General features: G+C 40.7%; 1 protein-coding gene across 4 annotated transcripts in view; it reads right to left on the reverse strand.

The window, feature by feature from the left end:
• NPEPPS (aminopeptidase puromycin sensitive) overlaps positions 1-21,398 on the reverse strand; it is a 99,912-nt gene that overhangs the window by 21,390 nt on the left and 57,124 nt on the right. For all 4 annotated transcript variants that reach the window (XM_023204312.2, XM_023204313.2, XM_023204315.2 and 1 more), the window contains 10 exons: positions 20,993-21,193; positions 20,454-20,550; positions 20,310-20,343; positions 19,585-19,699; positions 16,056-16,220; positions 14,385-14,489; positions 13,897-13,957; positions 9,966-10,075; positions 6,041-6,104; positions 1,389-1,528 (listed from right to left, as the gene is read on the reverse strand). In XM_023204312.2, the coding sequence (XP_023060080.1) occupies positions 1,389-1,528; positions 6,041-6,104; positions 9,966-10,075; positions 13,897-13,957; positions 14,385-14,489; positions 16,056-16,220; positions 19,585-19,699; positions 20,310-20,343; positions 20,454-20,550; positions 20,993-21,193 (1,092 nt within the window). The remainder of the gene's footprint in view (positions 1-1,388; positions 1,529-6,040; positions 6,105-9,965; positions 10,076-13,896; positions 13,958-14,384; positions 14,490-16,055; positions 16,221-19,584; positions 19,700-20,309; positions 20,344-20,453; positions 20,551-20,992; positions 21,194-21,398) is intronic.

A 21,398-nucleotide genomic window follows, 5' to 3' on the forward strand; every position in this document is an offset into this window, starting at 1 on the left:
GGGCGCGGTGGCTCAAGCCTGTAATCCCAGCACTTTGGGAGGCCGACACGGGCGGATCACGAGGTCAGGAGATCGAGACCATCCTGGCTAACCTGGTGAAACCCCGTCTCTACAAAAAAATACAAAAAAAACTAGCCCGGCGAGGTGGTGGGTACCTGTAGTCCCAGCTACTCCGGAGGCTGAGGCAGGAGAATGGCGTTAACCCGGGAGGCGGAGCTTGCAGTGAGCCAAGATCCGGCCACTGCACTCCAGCCTGGGCCACAGAGTGAGACTCCGTCTCAAAAAAAAAAAAAAAAAAAAAAAATATATATATATATATATATATATTTTAAAAAGTAAAACAATGCCAGGCATGGTGGCTCATGACTATAATCCCAGCTACTCCGGAGCCTTAAGTGGGAGGATCACATGAGCCTAGGAGTTTGAATCCTGCAACATAGTGACACACCCAACTCAAAAAAAAAAAAAAAAGTTGATAAACAGAAAAATGGCTTCTTTTTTTGGGGGGTGGGGATGGAGTCTCGCCCTGTCATCCAGGCTGGAGTGCAATGGTGCGATCTCGGCTTACTGTAACCTCCACCTCCTGGGTTCAAGCGATTCTCCTGCCTCAGCCTCCTGACTAGCTGGGATTACAGGCACATGCCATCACAACTTGCTAATTTTTTTTCCGTATCTTTAGTAGAGACAGGGTTTCACCATGTTGGTCAGGCTGGTCTCAAACTCTTGACCTTGTGATGCCTGCCTCGGCCTCCCAAAGTGCGATTACAGGCATGAGCCACTGCACCTGGCTGGCTTTTTTTCCAAAAAAGCACAAATGTCTGATACAATGTGTAATTCCTATTAGGAACATATAATTAAGAGTATGTAGTAAATACTTTCATTATGAAAGGTACAGAGTACAGAATAATGAAAAATAATTCTTACCTATTGGTATTTCTGTGAAATGGTTTTGAAATACCAGCTTGGGAATTTTACATTTCAGTGACACAAACCGATTATTATATATGTCTGCTCTCACTGGATTATAGTACTACACATATGGTGACAACACATCATTGAATTTAACCTTTCATTACAATGGCAGGAGAGTTTGAAGGTGTGAGACTACAAATATTTTGGTTCATATAAGCTTACACTCCATCTACTTTTTTTTTTTTTCTCCTCCTTAGTCCTATGCCTTTGGATCTGCTTCACTACCACTACCTTCCCTAACATCTGACAAATGTCTGGACAATACTATTTCAAAATTCGTCCTAAATTTCACAAAGGAAAGCTTAGGTTTTTTTTTTTTTTCTTTGAAACTACTAAACTGAAGCAGAATTTAAAGCCAGTCATAAGATGTATACATTAAGTGAGAGAAATCTGTTTAGGTAAGATTCTGAACTCACCTTCACCCATTGGTCTGGTTTGACATTTTTCAAAACCACATTCATCTCTGGCTTGTCCATTAGAATTTTTAGTTTGGCCTGGTTGGGGTCCTCACTAGTAGAGATTGTGATAGGGACCATCCACTGGGGACAGTCTTCACCTAAGCAAGAGAAGAACAAATAAATTTTGCACTGGGACAAACAGACGGTAAGGTGGAGAGAGGAGTGTTGTTGTTCTAACCAGGAGCCTAAGCCTAACTGTTAAGTCAGTAGTTCATTCTTACTGGTACATGAACTCTTCCAGATAACCTGAATAGTATCAGTGCCAAGGAAGGGATAATCTACTAACAAAATCACAACATGTTGTCTAAAAAAAGAAAGCAGTTAACTCACTTGAAGAATCACAAATGCAATGACTTAAACTTAATTTATCATTTTCCCCTTACAGAGCAAAGATAGCAATTTTACTGTTAAAGTAAATTGTGAGTAGGTGAAGACTCTCACATAGCATTTATTACTATATATGTATATGTATTTTTTTTTTTTTTGGAGACAGAGTTTTGCTCTGTCGCCCAGGCTGCAGTGCGGTGGCGTGATCTCAGCTCACTGCAACCTCCACCTCCCGGGTTCAAGAGGTTCTTGTGCCTCAGTCTCCTGAGTAGCTGGGACTACAAGTGCGTGCCACCATGCCCAAAAACATACAATTTTTTTTTTTTTTTTGTACTTTATTAGTAGAGATGGGGTTTTGCCATGTTGGCCAGGCTGGTCTTGAACTCCTGGCCTCAAGGGATCCACCCACCTCAGCCTCCCAAAGTGCTGGGATTACAGGTGTAAGCCACTATGTCCGGCCTTCATGTATCATTTAAAAACAAATTCTAAGGTGCAGGCCTTAACAGGTATACACACTGCTGAAATATCAAAGGGTTGATTTTTATTGTTGTGATAGACAGGATACATCCTGGGAGCTGTTATGTTCCATCACAGAGGACTCATATCTAAAAGCCAAAGCTTTTGTAAGGCAGAAACACTGTCTTATATATCAGACAGCAAAACAGACTTGGCATTAAGATGCCAAACACAAAAAGAGTCCTTGCCCAGTACATTAATGGAAATGGAGCTACTTTAATAAATGACATAGCTTTATGCTATCAGGTTGAACTACAAAGTAAAATTTCTCCAATATTGGGATACTGCAAGTTTTAATGTTGCCTCTATTGGTCACAGAGTATTAGAAAAACCTGTCAGTACTACAATGTAGATTACAGGTAAGAGGCAGAAAACGGCAACTGTGACACGTACAGATTTATTTGGATAATAAAACTGTCATCTGACTTGTTAGATATTTTTTTTCCCCTAGACAGGGTCTCGCCCTGTCACCCAGGCTAGAGTGCAATGGCACAATCACGGCTCACTGCAGCCTCCATCTCATGGGCTCAAGCAATTCTCCAACTCAGGCTCCCAAGTAGCAGGGACTGCAGATGCATGCCACCATGCCAAGCTAATTTTATTTATTTATTTATTTATTTATTTGAGATGAGGTTTAGCCATGTTGCCCAGGCTGGTCTCAAACTCCTGGGCTCAAGCAATCTGCCCACCTTGGCCTCCCAATGTACTGAGACTACAGGCGTGAACCACTGTGCCCAGCCTTGTTAGATATATTCATTAAAAGAATAATTCTATAGAGGGGAAAATGGCTCACGCCTGTAATCCCAACACTTTGGGAGGCTGAGGTGGGTGGATCTCGAAGTCAGGAGTTCAAGACCAGCCTGGCCAACATGGTGAAACCCTGTCTCTACTAAAGACACAAAAAATTAGCCGATTGTGGTGGCGTGTTCCTGTTAATCTCAGCTACTTGGGAGGCTGAGGCAGGAGAATCGCTTGAACCCAGGAGGCGGAGGTTGTAGTGAGCCAAGATTACGCCATTGCACTCCAGCCCGGGCAACAGGGCAAGACTCAGTCTCAAAAAAAAAAAAAAAAAAAAAAAAAAAAAAGTAACTCTAGGCTGGGCATGGTGGCTCACACCTGTAATCCCAGTACTTTGGGAGGAGGCTGAGGCAGGCAGATCACCAGAGGTCAGGAGTTCAAGACTAGCCTGGCCAACATGGCAAAACCCTATCTCTATTAAAAATATAAAACTAAGCCGGGCAGTAGTGGCACGCGCCTGTAATCCCAGCTATTCAGGAGGCTGAGGCAGGAGAATGGCTTGAACCTGGGAGGCAGAAGTTGTAGTGAGCCGAGGTTGCACCACTGCACTCCAGCCAGGGTGACAAAGCAAGATGCTGTCTCACCCCCCCCAAAAAAAAAGGCCAGGCACAGTGGCTCATGCCTGTAATCTCAGCACTTTGGGAGGCCAAGGCGGGTGGATCACGAGGTCAGAGTTCAAGATCAGCCTGGCCAAGATGGTGAAACCCCGTCTCTACTAAAAATACAAAAATTAGCTGGGCGTGGTCGTGGGTGCCTATAATCCCAGCTACTCGGGAGGCTGAGGCAGAGAATCGCTTGAACCTGGGAGGCAGAGGTTGCAGTGAGCCGAGATCACGCCACTGCACTCCAGCCTGAAAGATAGAGCGAGACTATGTCTCAAAAAAAAGAGAAAAAAAAGAAAAAGAAAAAGAAAAAACTAATTCTAACTGCTAAGGAAGGTTAAGGGCAGAGGGCCATACGTCTTAACTGAGTTGAATGTTATCAGATTTTTAGTGGGTGGAACATGACAAGGCATTGATGATTCTCATATATACCTCCCCTTTGTTGAGAACTGTTGTTTTAAAGGAAGCAAGAAAGGTATAGACAAACACTTTACTTCTTGATTTTTTCAACTAATCTCTTAATTTCCTGGGTAAAATTTTATAGGTAAAAAGAATCTAATGACATATGGAAATATATGAAAATGGTAGTTAAGAGCATAAGTTCATGGAGTCCAACTATTTTGAATTCCCACTCTTTACCTTCTTAGATAGGTGACCTTGAGCAATTTAACTAAGCTATGCCGCAGCTTCCTCATCTGTAAAATAGAAATAATGTGACCTACCTTATAAGGAAGCTGAGAGAGTAAAATAAGAGCCAGTTATAGTACGTAGCACAATGACTGGTATATAATAATCACTGGACTTTACTCACTTACTTATTATGCCCAAGCGTTAAAAAAAAAAGAATTACCTATCCCCCCACCTAGCCCTCACCCCTGACACATAAAGTCGTCTTTTGGAAGATTAAGGCTAGAGACGTCACTTCCTGGGTATTACTAACTTTCTTCATTCATCACAGCCTCCAATAACACACAGAAACATGGAATTTCAAAAACTAAGAAAGTGACTAAATACTACAAATACCTTGTGAATCTCCTTTTTTATTTCCTAAATTTTTTTCTTATTTTTATTTTGAGACAGAGTCTTACTCTGTCACCCAGGCTGGACTGTAGTGGCACAATCATGGCTCACTGCAGCCTTGAACTCCGGGGCTCCAGTAATCTGCCTCCCTCAGCCTCCCAAATACCTAGGACTATAGGTGTGTACCACTATGCCCAGCTAAGATTTCTCTCTTTTTTTCTTGTTTTTTTGAGACAGAGTTTCACTCTTGTTGCCCAGGCTGGAGTGCAATGCCTCAATCTTGACTCACTGCAACCTCTGCCTCCTGGGTTCAAGCGATTCTCCTGCCTCAGCCTCCCAAGTAGCTGGGATTACGGACATGCACCACCACACCTGGCTAATTTTGTATTTTTAATAGAGACGGAGTTTCACCATGTTGACCAGGCTGGTCTTGAACTCCTGACCTCAGATGATCTGCCCACTATGGCCTCCCAAAGTGCTGGGATTACAGGCGTGAGCCACTGCACCCGGTTTTTTGTTTTTTTTTTTTTTTAGAGACAGGGTTTCGCCATTTTGTCCAGCCTGCTCTCAGCCCCTAAATTTATTTTTATTTTTAATTATTTATTTATTTATTTATTTTGAGATGGAGTCTCACTCTGTTGCCCAGGCTGGAATGCAGTGGCATAATCTCGGCTCACTGCAACCTCCACCTCCCAGGTTCAAGCGATTCTCCTGCCTCAGCCTCCTGAGTTGCTGGGACTACAGGTGCCTGCCACCACGCCCGGCTGTTTTGTATTTTTAGTAGAGACACAGTTTCACCATGTTGACCAGGCTGGTCTCGAACCCCTGACCTCTGGCGATCTGCCCGTCTCAGCCTCCCAAAGTGCTGGGATTACAGGCGTGAGCCACTGTGTCCGGCCCTAAATTTCATTTTTTGTTCTAATATCATCATCTTGCTTTTATTTAATTATATTAAAACTTAAAAATTTTCAGCTGGGCACAGTGGCTCACGCCTGTAATCTCAGCACTTTGGGAAGCCGAGGTGGGTGGATCACTTCAGGTCAGGAGTTCAAGACCACCCTGACCAACATGGTGAAACCCTGTCTCTACTAAAACACAAAAATTACCCGGGCATGATGGCAGACGCCTGAAATCTCACCTACTAGGGAGGCTGAGGCAGGAGAATTGCTTGAACCCAGGAGGTGGAGGTTGCAGTGAGCCAAGATCACGCCACGGCACTCCAGCCTGGGCAACAGAGTGAGACTCCTTCTCAAAAAAAAAAAAAAATTTCCTATTAGTTGGAATACTAGTGGTATTAGTTAATATCCAAATTCATCAATCATATCCCACTTATAGCCATTTACTTACCAACATATGATCCACCGGCACAGAACTTCTTTTGGGACAACCTCAATAATCTGTCATCTTCTACCTAAAGAAGCAAAACAAAGGTTGTAATAGTACTGACACCATTTGGGGTTTTTGTTTTTGTTTTTGAAGAGGAGGGAGACAACATTTCTGTGACAAATGCTGGAACTAGCACAACCAAATGTCTCATGAGTATACAAAGTGCAATTGTGATGAAGACGGTAATACTACAGAGAAAAGTCCAAATAACTAAAACGCCAGAGGCAACAATGGTAAGTACATATGTTTACAAAATACTTCAACAATATGCAGTCATTTGTGTCATTTATTAGTTACCACATCCTGGATTTCAAATAACACAAGATAAAACAGACTTAAGATCACCTAAATCAAATGTAAAATTGGGCTAATAAGCTACATGGACAAACTTACTACAAGAAATAGAATTGAAAAACTAAGAAAAAATTTAAGTGAGAAAGCAATGGCCACTTTGATGCCATAGGGAAACTATTAATGAACGTTAACACTAGATACTAATTATATATATAATCAGTTATATATCACACAGATTTCCTTGAAAAAGTTGAAAGCTTTTACATTGATTCAGAATTAGAGCAAAAATATTTAAATTCGGGGAATGTAAAGTGAGAAACAGATCATAATCAAGATATGTTACACAGCTCTCCTATTCTTAAAAGAATTGAGAGTTGGCCGGACACGGTGGCTCACACCTGTAATCCTAGCACTTTGGGAGGCCAGGTGGGTGGATCACAAGGTCAGGAGATTGAGACCATCCTGGCTAACACTGTGAAACCCCGTCTCTAACAAAAAAATACAAAAAATTAGCCAGGCACGGTGGCGGGTGCCTGTAATCCCAGCTACTTGGGAGGTTGAGGCAGGAGAATGGCGTGAGCCCAGGAGGTGGAGCTTGCAATGAGCCGAGATCGTGCCACCACACTCCAGCCTGGGCGACATAGTGAGACTCTGTCTCAAAAAAAAAAAAATTAAGAGCAACAGACAGGCCTTTAATTTAATTAATATATTTTTAATTTATTTTTAGTTTTTTAGAGACAGGGTCTCACTATAATATTGCCCAGGATGATCTCAAACTCCTAGGTTCAAGCAATCCTCCTGCCTCAGCCTCCTAAAGTGCTAGGAGTATAAGTTTGAGCCACTGCACCAGGCCATTGGCCTTTTATTACAATGCAAAATGGAGGAGGAGTTCGGCTGTGCCTGTAGATAAAAAACAACAAAACAAAGAAAACAAGACCTTGAAAGCCCCTGGATGGAAAGAGTTTCAGTAACACTTAGAAGTGTGGCATTAGTGTTCTCTGTTCTAACTGATAAACTATTATTTCTTAAAAGTGTGTTCTGCTTTAAGAAAAAAATTACGGATTAATAATCTGCTTTATGTGTAATCATTAACATTTCAATAGTTTTGGGTTTGTTTTTTTGTTTTGGTAGAGACAGTGTCTTGCCATGTTACCCAGGCTGGTCTCAAACTTCAGAACACAAGTGATCCTCCCAAAGTGCTGGGATTACAAATATGAGCCACTGTAACTGGCCAATAGTTTGTTTGTTTGTTTTTCAATACTTGGTTTTGCTCTGTTGCCCAGCTTGGACTGCAGTGCTGCCATCACAGCTCACTGCAGCTTTAACGCCTCCTGTGCTCAAGCGATCCTCCCAACTCAGCCTCCCAAGCAGCTGGGACTATAGGCACGTGCCACTGTGCCCAGCTAGTTTTTTTGACTTTTAGTAGAGATGAGGTCTCACTATGTTGCCCAGGCTTGTCTTGAACTCCTGAACTCAAGCAATCCTCCCACCTTGGCCTCCCAGTATTGTAAGTACAGGTGTGAGCCACTGTGCCTGGCCCAGCCAATAGTTTTTTTTTTTTTTTCTTTTTCTTTTTTTTTGCGATGGAGTCTCACTCTGTCGCCCAGGCTGGAGTGCAGTGGCCGGATCTCAGCTCACTGCAAGCTCCGCCTCCCGGGTTTACGCCATTCTCCTGCCTCAGCCTCCCGAGTAGCTGAGACTACAGGCGCCCGCCACCTCGCCCGGCTAGATTTTTGTATTTTTTAGTAGAGACGGGGTTTCACCGTGTTAGCCAGGATGGTCTCGATCTCCTGACCTCGTGATCCGCCCGTCTTGGCCTCCCAAAGTGCTGGGATTACAGGCTTGAGCCACCGTGCCCGGCCTCAGCCAATAGTTTAATAGTTTTGAGGGAATGAAATGCCCAGAGGTGAAAAGTAACAATAATTTTTGTATGTTAATATTCTTAAAATCAGTCTATATGCAGTGTCAACATCAAATTCAATTAGTCATCTCCTATAACAGACTAGTCCCAAGTGCAGAAAAGACTGCAAAGAAATAGAATGGTCACAATGGTAGGTTACTAAACTTACAGGTATTCTTTTCCACCAAACATCATCCATCAATTGCTTTCCCTAAATTGCCTTTCCAAGTTATTGCAGCCAATCTAACTGAGAGGTCCTCCAATATGCACACTTTAGTGTAAAATCCAATCATGTTTAAAGTTAAGATTTGGCTCTGAAAGGGTAATCTGCAAGCTTACATATGAAAATGTTCCATGTAAATTTGGGAGCATTTTGAGTGCAAGAATTGGTTTAAATGTCACCTAGAATACAAAAGTACAGAAAAGCAAATTTATAACTTAGAGTGCCACATTGGGAAATTATTTGTAAAACATACTTAGCTTTGGCTGGGTGGGCAGTGGCTCACACCTGTAATCCCAGTACTTTTGGGAGGCAGGGATGGAAGGATCACTTGAGCCCAGGGGTTGCAGACCAGGCGGGGCGATATAGTGAGACCTCATCTCAATTTTTTAAAGTATAAAAATAATAATAATAAAATCCTTAGCTTTGTGGACAATGTAGGACCACAAGAAAAAACACATACTAAAAAAGAACTATGAATCCACTTCCCTAAAAATGAACAGGAATTAATTCCCCATGCAGCTCACAAAACCAGGGCAACAAAATTGAAGAGAACAATTTCATTTAATGAAACTGAGTTAAGATCACTTTTTGGTAGGCATTAAAGGATGATGTGTAATTCTCAGTCCTTTTGAAGTATAACTCATACCGAAGTACTCTCTGAATTCAGATAACAGTCCAATTAATGAATTGCAATTCTAATCAAAATCACACTGCTGTCCAACCAACATTAAAAATCTACTTTACAAAATTGATATTATAAGTGGGTATGGCATTTTACCAAATGTTTTTTCTACATCTAATCAGTGATGATGTGCTATTTGCATTTGATTCTGTTAATGCAGTGATTATAAATCAATATATTGATTTTTTTTTTTTTTTTTTTGAGACTGAGTCTCACTCTGTTGCCCAGGCTGGAGTGCAGTGGCACAATCTCGGCTCACCGCAACTTCCGCCTCTTGGGTTCAAGCAATTCTCCTGCCTAAGCCTCCCAAGTAGCTGGAATTTCAGGCGTGTGCCACCAAGCCCAGCTAATTTTTGTATTTTTAGTAGAGACAGGGTTTCACTACATTGGCCAAGCTGGTCTCAAACTCCCGACCTCAAGTGATCCACCCACCTCGGCCTCCCAAAGTGCTGGGATTACAGGCATAAGCCACCACGCCCAGCCTAATTTTTAAAAAAATGTTAAACCAACCTTGCATTTCTAGAATAAACCGTATTTGGTGGTTTTAGAATTGTATCAAAAATTTACAGTATTTTCCCTGGAGACAAGAAAAGCAGGTAACATTTTATTTTCTATCTTAAGTACGGATAACTTTAATGATGCAGGCAGTAAAATTACTGAGAAAAGAGTAACAGCGCTGGTTTAAATGTCACTAGAAAACTTAAAGTACAGAAAAGCAAACTTGATACATTGTACTGAATTTCATTTAATACAGTATCAGACAAATGGAAAGACTTTAAATGTTTACCTGTTCAGCTTCCACATAAATGAGGGGAAATCCCATTTGTTTGGTCCAGGTATTCATCACAGCTGCTATAGGTTTACCACTTGCATTTTCTAAACTTTCCCAGAGATCCTCTAGAAGATAAACAATGATAATCTAAAATGTTTATTTTTTATTTTCCTAAACAAAGCAAAATTTTATTTAACTTTTGACACTACACTGCTAATTCTTTGGTTCTTTCAGGTTCAGGAAACAGTGGGCCAAATTAACATTCCCCTTGCCAGCCCTCTTCTGCAACTAAGTAAATTCTATCATAAAAGCTGGTATTTTTTGAGATAGGGTCTTACTTCGTCACCCAGGCTAGAGTGCAGTGGCGTAATCACAGCTCACTGCAGCCTTGACCTCCCAGACTCAGGTGATCTTCCCTCCTCAGCCTCCTGAGTAGCTGGGACTACAGGTGCACACCACAACACCTGGCTAATTTTTTTTTTTTTTTTTTTTTTTTTTTAAGATGGAGCCTTGCTCTGTTGCTCAGGCTGGAGTGCAGTGGCATGATCTAAGCTCACTGCAACCTCTGCCTCCCAGGGTCAAGCAATTCTCCTGCTTTAGGTGCCTGAGTAGCTGAGATTACAGGAATGCACCACCATACCCGGCTAATTTTTGTACTTTTAGTAGAGATGGGATTTCACCATGTTGACCAGGTTGGTCTTGAACTCCTGACCTCAGGTGATCCACCGCCTCGGCCTCCCAAAGTGCTGGGATTATTGGCATAAGCAACTGCACCCGGCCCATAATTTCTTGCAATTTTTGTAGAGATGGGGTTTCACCATGTTGCCCAGGCTGGTCTCAAAGTCCCAGGCTCAAGCAATCTGCCTGCCTTGGCCTCCCAAGGTGCTGGGATTACAGGTGTGAATCATCACACCTGGCCAAAACTGGTCTTTTATTCTGAGATATACTTAATCATTCTAATTTATAAGAAAAATTACAAATTAGAATAAATAAACAGATGAGTTAAGGAGAAACAAAGAAAGAAATTGAAACATGTTCAAGATCACTACTAAACAATCACTGACAAACTTAAGACCATTATACCCATTCAATTAACCTTAATTTAAAAATATCCAGGCTGGGTGCAGTGGCTCACACCTGTAATCCCAGCACTTTGAGAGGCCAAGGTGGGGGGGAGGTGGGGGGGGGGGGTGGGGAAATCACCTGAAGTTCAGAGTTCAAGACCAACCTGACCAACATGGAGAAACCCCATCTCTACTAAAAATACAAAATTAGGTTGGGTGCAGTGGCTCACACCTGTAATCCCAGCACTTTAGGAGGCCAAGGTGGGCGCATCACCTGAGGTTAGGAGTTCGAGACCAGCTTGGCCAACATGGTGAAACCCTGTCTCTACTAAAAACACAAAAATTAGCTGGGCATGGTGGCATGCACCTGTAATCCCAGCTACTTGGAAGGCTGAGACAGGAGAATCACTTGAACCCAGGAGGTGGAGGTTGCAATGAAGCCAAGATCGCACCACTGCAATCTAGCTTGAGAGACAGAGCAAGACCCTGTCTTTAAAAAAAAAAAAAAAAGAAAAAAAATACAAAATTAGCCAGCTGTGCTGGTGCATGCCTGTAATCCCAGCTACTCAGGAGGCTGAGGCAGGAGAATCACTTGAACCTGGGAGGCAGAGGTTGCGGTGAGCCGAGACTGTACCATTGCACTCCAGCCTGGGCAACAAGAGCGAAACTCCGTCTCAAAAAAAAAAAAAAGAATCGAAAAAAATCAAAAAGTTAAAAAAAGTAAATTTAAAATGTTACAGTAAGCTAAGGTTAATGTATTATTCAAGAAAGAAAAATTATTTTTATAAATTTAGTGTAGCCTAAGTGTAAAGTATTTATAACGTCTATGGTAGTATACAGTAATGTCTTAGGCCTTCATATTCACTCACCACTCACTCAACTAGAACAACTTCCAGTTCTATAAGCTGCATTCGGGTGTAGCCCCTTATTTTCTTTTGAGACAGCACTTTGCTGTTGCCCAGACTGGAGTGCAGTGGCCCAATCACAGCTCCCTGCAGCCTCGACCTCCCAGGCTCAAGTGATCCTCCTACCTCAGCCTCCCAAGTAGCTGGGACTACAGGTGCATGCCACTACACCTAGCTAAGTTTTGTACTTCTTATAGAGACGAGGTTTTGGCATGATGCCTAGGCTGGTCTTGAACTCCTGGGTTCAAGCAATCCACCTGCCTCGGCCTCCCAAAGTGCTGGGATTGTAGGCATATCAATCGGCTGGCTGGTGGAGCATCTTTTTTTTTTTTTTTTTTTTCTGTACCTTTTCTATATTTAGAACTGTTTAGGTATACAAATACCACTGTGTTATAATTGCCTATGGTATTCAGTATAGTAACATGCTGTACAGGTACTTTACAGCCTAGGAGCAACAGGGTATACCACATAGGCTAGGTGTATATGGCCTAGGACATACTGTGTAGGTTTATGTAAGTCCGTTCTACGATGTTCACATATTGATGAAATTGCCTAACAACATATTTCTCAGAACATATCCCTGTTGTTAAGCAATACATGACTGTATTCCCTTTATTTTTTATTTTTTCAGAGGCAGGGTCTTGTTCTATTGCCCAGGCTGGAGTGCAGTGGTGCCATGATTGCTCACTGTAACCTCAAAGTCCTGGGCTCAAGTGACCCTTCCCACTTAAGCCTCCTGAGTAGCTGGGACCACAGGTACATACCACCACACCCGGCTAATTTTTTTTTGTATTTTTTGTAGCGATGGGGGTCTCGCTATGTTGCAGGCTGGTGTCGAACTCCTGGGCTCAATCAGTCCTCGAATCCTGGCCTCCCAAAGTGCTAGGATTACAAGTGTGAGCCACCATACCCGGCCCAGACTCTTTGAATTGGCAAAATATTCAGTTATGGAAAGCAGAATGCTGGAGGATGACGAAAGGGATAATGAGTCCTGATTCGTGTTGACCCAATGACTTGTTGCAGGTTTAGTATCCCTTATCCAAAATGCTTGGGACCAGAAGTGTTTTCAATTTCATATTTTTTTGGATTTTGGAACATTTGCATTATACTTACTAGCTGAGCATCTATAATTGGAATATCCAAAATCTGAAATGTTCCAATGAGTATTTCCTTTGAGCATCATGTTGGCACTCAGAAAGTTTCAGATTTTGGGTGGGAATTGAACAATGAGAACAACTGGACACAGGACAGGGAACATCACACACTGGGGCCTGTCGTGGAGTAGGGAGCTGGGGGAGGGATAGCATTAGGAGAAATATCTAATGTAAATGATGAATTAATGGGTGCAGCAAACCAACATGGCACATGTATACTGATGTAACAAACTTGCACGTTGTACACATGCGCCCTAGAACTTTAAAAAAAAAAAAAAAAAAAGAAAGAAAAGAAAAGGTTTGGCTGGGTGCAGTGGCTCACGCCTGTAATCCCAGCACTTTGGGAGGTCGAGGCAGGTGGATCACAAAGTCAGGAGTTCAAGACCAGTCTAGCCAATATGGTGAAACCTGTCTCTACTAAAAATACAAAAATTAGCTGGTGGGGCTCCTGTAGTGGCAGGCGCCTGTAGTCCCAGCTCCTTGGGAAGCTGAGGCAGGAGAACTGCTTGAACCCGGGAGGCAGAGGTTGCAGTAAGCTGAGATCGCGCCACTGCACTCCAGCCTGGGCGACAGAGGGAGACTCCTTCTCAAAAAAAAAAAAAAAAAAAAAAGAAAAGAAAAGAAAAAGTTTCAGATTCTGGAGCATTTCAAATTTCAGATTTTCAGATTAGAGATATTCAACCTGAACATAGCTTCAAATAAGGCTAATTTATTTATTACATGGATCCTGACCTTACGTATTCAGAACAAAAATAAAATGTCTCAGCCTGGATAGAGTGACAATACTTTCTCTCCATTTCTATCTCAAGCTATTAAAGATTACCTGTGGCAGCATTCTTTTGTTGGAACTTGGTTAAATACATGTTCATTCCTTTCTTAAAGTCCTGAGAAAACACAATTTTTAAAAATCCAGGGAAGTCAGATCTCAGAATTTATAGTATATTTGTATATTAGTAATCAAAAACAAACTTACTCAAATACTCAAGTATCAGATACACTGAAATATACATATCCCTCTGAGGCCTACTGCCTTTTATTTAATAATGCATACTCTATGCCTTCTATTCTTGCTCTTAAGTTTTAAACCAGGCCTCCCATTCCCACTCCCAAACATACTTGCACATCATTCATCTAAGAGACCACAGTAGTCAACTTCAAATAATTGAATTCTCATTCTTTTTGGTCATTTAAAAAAAATGACAAGCCAGAAACTATTTGGGAACTTAATCCAAATAAAGTGAGACTTTTTTTCATGCAAAACTCTATGATTTCACCATAAAAAACAAAATATTAAATTTTTTTTTTTTTTACCTTATCCCCAATGTAGTCATGCAGCATTCGGATGACAGATGCACCTTTGCTATATGATATAGCATCAAATATCTCATCAACCTCAGATGGATGGCCCACACTGACCTGGCAGACAGTGTGATTCAGGGTTATGACAGGAAGCAGATAGCCTGTAATACTAAATTACATAAAATGCTTTCTAGGAAAACCCTTCTAACTTATATTTTTCTGCCTTTAACTCACTCATAATGTATAATGATGGTCCTCAAAAAAATGTAGTAACTAATAATACTAAAGTTGAATAGAACATGATTCCTGTCATCCCCTAGAGCCTGGGTTCTAGTCCTGGCTTTGTTCTGCTGGGAGAGAAGCCACTATGGTTCTGTTTATTCTTGGGGTAGTTGCAGAGGAGTGATGAGGAAGACATGGAGGTGAAGAACATTAGATTTCTTGCACTAATGTAATGACTTACAATTATATGGGAGCCTAATATGTTGAAGTAGGATTATAACTCTAGTTCTTTAGATACAAAATTTATATATATAAATTGAACTAGGGATAGGCTAAGTCAAGAGAATTAAAGTATTCACAAAACAGACCCTGACAATAAAATATGTCCAGAATTTTCCTTGATATAAACAATGGAACCATAGTGTTAACCAACAGGTATGATTTCTCCCATACTATTCTTTTTTTTGGCAGAGTTTTTTGCTTTTGTTGCCCAGGCTGGAGTGCAATGGCACGATCTCGGCTCACCACAACCTCTGCCTCCCAGGTTCAAGCGATTCTCCTACCTCAGCCTCCCTAGTAGTTGGGATTACAGGCATGCACCACTGTGCCCAGCTAATTTTATATTTCTAGTAGAGATGGGGTTTCTCCATGTTGGTCAGGCTGGTCTCGAGACCACTCCTGACCTCAGGTGATCCACCCGCCTCAGCCTCCCAAAGTGCTGGGATTACAGATGTTAGCTACCAGGCCCGGCTTTTTTTTTTTCTTTTTAATAGAGATGGGGTCTCACTATGTTGGCTAGGCTAGTCAAACAATTCCTCAAGCGATCCTCCCACCTTGGCATCCCAAAGCGTGAGCCACCACACTGGCCCTCTCCCATAGTATTCAACAGAAATGTATTTAATGAATGTGTATGGGTACATAGGCCTTGCTCTACAAAGACCAATTTTTTTTTTTTTTTTTTTTTTTTTTTTGAGGCAGAGTTTCGCTCTTGTTGTCCAGGCTGGAGTTGCAATGGCGTGATCTCAGCTCACCGTAACCTCCCCCTCCCGGATTCAAGCAAACCTCCTGCCTCACCCTCCCGAGTAGCTGGGATTATGAGCATGTGCCACTGCACCCAGCTAATTTTGTATTTTTAGTTGAGATGGGGTTTCTCCATGTTGGTCAGGCTGGTCTCCAAATCCTGACCTCAGGTGATCCGCCCACCTCAGCCTCCCATAATGCTGGGATCACAGGCGTGAGCCACTGCGCCTGGCCAGACCAATTTTTTTTACTGCCTACCTTAAAAAGAAATGTTAATTAGAACTTAGACTTACTAGCTTTTCAAGACTAGAAGTATGAACTAGTAAAATCACCCATGCTATTTTCTCTTCTTTTCAAAGTCCAAAGTATCTATATAACAAATTATGTATTTCGTTGTAAATGAGAGCAGTCATAGGCTAATAGTTAGAAAGTATGGCTCACTTCAATAGGATGGCTGTTATCTAAGGCATCAAGCTCCTGGGCACGGGTGTAATCAGCAGAAACAAACTGAGTCCAGATATCATACTCTGGGAAGCAGTGGTCTACACACAGATACTCAATCCAGGATGCAAAACCTTCATTTAACCACAGATGAGTCCACCATTCCTAAAAACAAAAGATGAAAATACTTAAAGAAAATGAAATGACTGTCATTCTACTAATCTAAAACACTCACATGTCCCTTCCACTATACTCCAAAACTTACAATTTAATGACCTAAAATTCAGTTCAAAACATTTGGCAAAGAACTCACATTTCTGAAAAAGAGAGAAGACTAAGAGATGTCAAGAAAGGCCAACTGGTGATATCAGAATTATATCTGAGGGTCATTTTCTTTTCCTTTCTTTTTTTTTTGAGACAAAGTCTTGCTCTGTCACCAGGCTGGAGTGTTCCCCAGTAGCTGGGATTACAGGCATGCATCACTATGCCTGGCTAATTTTTGTATCTTTAATAGAGACGGGGTTTTACCATGTTGGCCAGGCTGGTCTCGAATTTCTGACCTCAAGTGACCCGCCTGCCTCAGCCTCCCAAAGTGCTGGGATTACAGGTGTGAGCCACCACACCTGGCCAAGGGATATTTTTAAAACATTGTAAATAACTTATCCCCCAAACCCAGACAGGGTCTCATTCTGTTGCCCAGGTTGGAGTAGCAGTGGCACCATCGTAGCTCACTGCACTCCTTGAACTTCTGGGCTCAAGTGATCCTCCTGCCTCAGCCTGCCAAAGTGCTGGGATTACACACGTGAGCCACTGCACTCAGTCCTAAGTAACTTTTTAAATACCAAAGATAGAAAAGGAAGAAGGGGGAAAAAAAATAAGCCCATACACGGAAAAGGAAAAGACAGCAGATAAATATAGGCAAATGGAGGTGGAAAATATAATCACGTAGAATTTAGTATATAGTAATGGATTATCTCTGAAAAACAAAAACAGAAAACTATCAGAGCCAAACAAAGAAAAGTGGAAATGACTGGGGAAAACCTCTGACTAATGACTCAAACTGAAAAAGAGTACTGCTTATATAAAAATTATGTGAAATTAAACAGAAATGTAGTTCAGTAATGAATGGTGTTTAGGCACTTATGGAATATAAAATTATCACCTGTTAAATAAGAATGTATAGTAAATGGAATGGACAAAGAATATGAGTTGACAGATAAAATCAATTTTAAAAAAATTTTAAAGATCTTAATCTAAATTTTATTAAAGTTGATTAAGCCTATTAAGTAAAAGAAAGCAGGCCAGGCACAATGGCTCGCTCTCCTAATGCCAATACTCTGGGAGGTCAAGGCAGGAAGATCACTTGAGCCCAGGAGTTTGACACAAGCCTGGGCAACACAGTGAGACTCCGTCTCTTAAAAAAGTTTAAAAAGTAAATAAAAAAATTAGCTGGTCATGGTGACACACACCTGTGGTCCCAGCTACTTTGGAGGCTGAGGTAAGAGGATTAAGTAAGCCCAGGAAGATGAAGCTGCACTGACCCATGATTGTGCCACTGCACTCCACTTAGGTGACAAAGTGAGATCCTACTCCTCACCCCCAACCAGTCCCCCCGAAAAAAGGCCAGGTGTGGTAACTCATGCCTATAATCCCAGCACTTTGGGAGGCTGAGGTGGGAGGATTGCTTGAGCCCAGGAGTTTGAGACCAGGTTAGGCAACCTTGTCTCTACAAAAGACAACATAGTGAAACCTTGTCTCTACAAAAAGTGCAGAAATTAGCTGGGCATGGTGCCACACACCTGTAATCCCAGGTACTCAGGAGGCAGAGCCAGGAAGATTGCTTGAGCCCAGAGGTCAAGACTGTAATGAAGCATGATTATGCCACTGCACTCCAGCTTAAGTGACAGAGTGAGACTCTGTCTTAAAAATATATATATATTTTTTGATATTAAATGATAAGTGGCTATTTGCCTAGTAGCTTCCTAAAATAAACTGGTATAAAATGAAACTTATTTTCCAACCTATCCCCCAGTCCTTGGAATTTCAGTTCTAATATCTAGAATAGTTACGTAAAACCAGTAAAAAGTTGTTTAATAAGAATGTACACATTTCCCCTACTAAAATTTATTGCTTGTAGTTTCAAAATAAAATACTACAGTTCTCTCAAAGCCAAGCAAAAAAAAATTATGTGGTACAAAGTAGCAAACTCGCTGCATTAGAAGAAAAGGCCATTTCTTCACATACTTGAATACAGGCACCAACACATAGTTTCACATGAAATTATATTTCTTTTTTTTTTTTGAGATGGAGTTTCGCTCTTATTGCCCAGGCTGGAGTGCAGTGGCGTGATCTTGGCTCACTGCAACCTCTGTCTCCCAGGTGCAAGCGATTCTTCTGCCTCAACCTCCAGAGTAGCTAGGATTACAGGCGCACACCACCACGTCCGGCTAGTTTTGTGGGTTTTTTTTAGTGGAGATGGGGTTTCGCCATGTTGGTCAGGCTGGTCTCGAACTCCTGACCTCAGGTGATCCACCAGCCTCGACCTCCCAAAGTGCTGGGATTACTGGCGTGAGCCACTGTGCCCAGCCTGAAATTATATTTCAAAGAATTTTTTTCACCTGTAAAATTTTAAACATCTAAAATAAAAGGAAAAGATTTATTTTCAAGGGTTGACTTTCTGTAGAAACTCTCTCAGACATGTAATAATTGCTAAATGTTTTACATTCTTATTTATATGACATATGGACTCAATCTACATTCAAATCGGGTTCTGCTCTTTGGCAGCCTAAAATGCTGTCAGGGAATCTAGCTGGCTCCAGAATATCCAGTTATTTAATTGCAGAGGTATGTCTAGTTCACTTATTAAATCCTGTGTTCCCAAGCTCTAACACAGTTGGCATTCATAAATAGTATTTATTTAGAGTAAGAGTGAAAAATCAGGACTGAAGGACAGAGATCATTTACTGCAAACATTATAAGGATTTCAAAAGAACAGCTGGAATTTTAATACAACTTTATTCTGCAGTTACTTTGCAGTTTGTTTACTTTTATTTCATTAAATTTCAACTTAACATTTTAGGCAATGAAAAAACTGAGTCCTAAAAACATTTCTCTCTAATTAAAGATCTCAGTTTGTTATTCATCAGGTTACTTTTCAGCTATGAATCAGATTAACAAATAAGACTCAAGAAACTACAGTTAGTCTAGAATCTCACTGCATGATTCATGCATCTACACCTAAGAGGAATATTTTTCTCTCACCCAAATTAGTACCTTGACTTTTCTCATTTGCAGACAAACTGTAGAACAGTTTAGGAAGTGTTTGTTGAATAAAGACTGTCCATATGTCCTTGTTCAATGCAGAGATTCTGATAAGCCCTTTCAAAGTGGACCTTTTAAAATAATACTTTTCTATCACTCAATTATTTTTTGGCACAGTGTTGCAGCCAAACTTGAAATACTGTATAGTCAAAATAATGTGGAGTAGGATGAAGATAAATATATTTGAGCACTTAAAAATATTAAATACCATAGTAACAAGATTTCCAAACCATTGATGGGCGAGTTCATGTCCCACAACCAGAGCAACCCACTGGCGGGATGAAGAACAGGAATTTTTTGGATCAATAAGCAATGCAGTCTCCCTGTGTTTAAAAAAAAAAGAAAATTTAAACAATAAAAGTGGGCATGCATAAGTTGGGAAGATTCAGACAGTAAGTGAGATGGACAAGTTAGGCTTTAGAAATATTAGGAAAATATTTCCTAATGTGACACAAGTTTAATTATCAGTTTGTAAACTTAGCTCATCTAAGAAGGCAACTGAAAGTAGAAAGCAAAACCTTGTTTACAGACAGACTCTGCTTCTAAAAGTTATTCAACTCACATGTTTATGTTGTGGTGACAGACATGTAAAAATTTGGCTAGAAGATGAAATTAGGGAAGGTTCTCCAAGCTGGATAAATAGCTATGAAACTACTGGCAGGAAAGAAAGGCACTGCAATGAGAAACTTAGCCAAGAATATATCTACAAATGCTACTAACGCCAGATGCTCACTTTAAAATCTTATACCCTCAGACAGTAGCACCAAAGGAGGGGTCTCCATCTGCATTCTTGAAATGTGCATGGAAGTGGGGGAAGGTAGAAAAATTTACACCAGATCAAAAAGCAGAAGCTACTCAACTGTGATCAGGAGGGAAGCCCTTTTGAAATCAGTGATTGAAAAGATAAAGCAGGGTAATACATCATTAACATACCTATAAGTAACAAGGCCCCAGTTCTCCATGGCACCTTCATAAAATAAATATAAACATTTATTGATATATACATACTCTTGCATCAAAAGTCACACAATTTTTAAAAGTTATTACAATTCAGCAATAAAATGAAATTTACTTTACCAGCTGCAAAGTCTGCAATAGCAATGAGATCAATTTTAGGTAGAGGATAGGGAACATTGAAGTAGTCCTTATAAAAAGGCAAGGTTTTAGCAGCAACCTATAAAAGTATAAACAAAATAACCATCTAATAAATATTTCATTATAATTCATATTGAAACCCACAAAGGAATCCTGTTGCAAGCCAATGTATCTTAAATTACTAGAAATGAATCCCAGGGAGCCCTACCTCCGAAGACTGCCTTAGCTCCAAACTTTGAATACAATGGTCAAACTTTAATCCACTTATAACTTGATATGAAAAATATAACTACATATTTTCCCACCCATTCCCTAGAGAAATCACTCTTATATTGTCTTATTATTTTGTAAAATAACAAAACACCAAGGTTGGCATTTCCAAAATTCTATTAAAAATAAAAACCAAGTAGCACAACTTTCAGATTAAATTATAAATAACTGTACTAATAATTGACCAGAAATGTAAATTCCCCAACCTGGAATTATGGACTGTTGGAATAATCCTCTTCAAGTACATTTACCTCTAACGCAAATTTTCCTTGCTCTGCTTTGCCAACAGGAGTGTAAACACGGACACACACACCATCTTTTGACCTTGTTTCTACAAAGTCATATTCACCCACAACAAATGCCACCAGATATGTAGACATAACAGGTGTGCGGGCAAACTTCACTTCCACTAAATTTTCATCATCAGGATATGGTTTCCGGTCAATTACATTCTTTAAGAAATAAAAAAAAAAAAGAAAGAAAGAAAAATTTAAATAGGTTTACATTAATACCATAGAGCAAATACCAGCCCAAAACAGTAGGCTTTATTGCATCTCTTTCCCTCTTTCTATTCTAGCATGGCTTATTTCTCTACCCCAATTCATCCAGTGCTTTTATGCTGTCTTTAAGAAGGAAAGTGGTCTGATAAAAACTCAC

This window comes from Piliocolobus tephrosceles, chromosome 16, assembly GCF_002776525.5.
Source record: "Piliocolobus tephrosceles isolate RC106 chromosome 16, ASM277652v3, whole genome shotgun sequence".
Lineage (NCBI taxonomy): Eukaryota > Metazoa > Chordata > Mammalia > Primates > Cercopithecidae > Piliocolobus > Piliocolobus tephrosceles.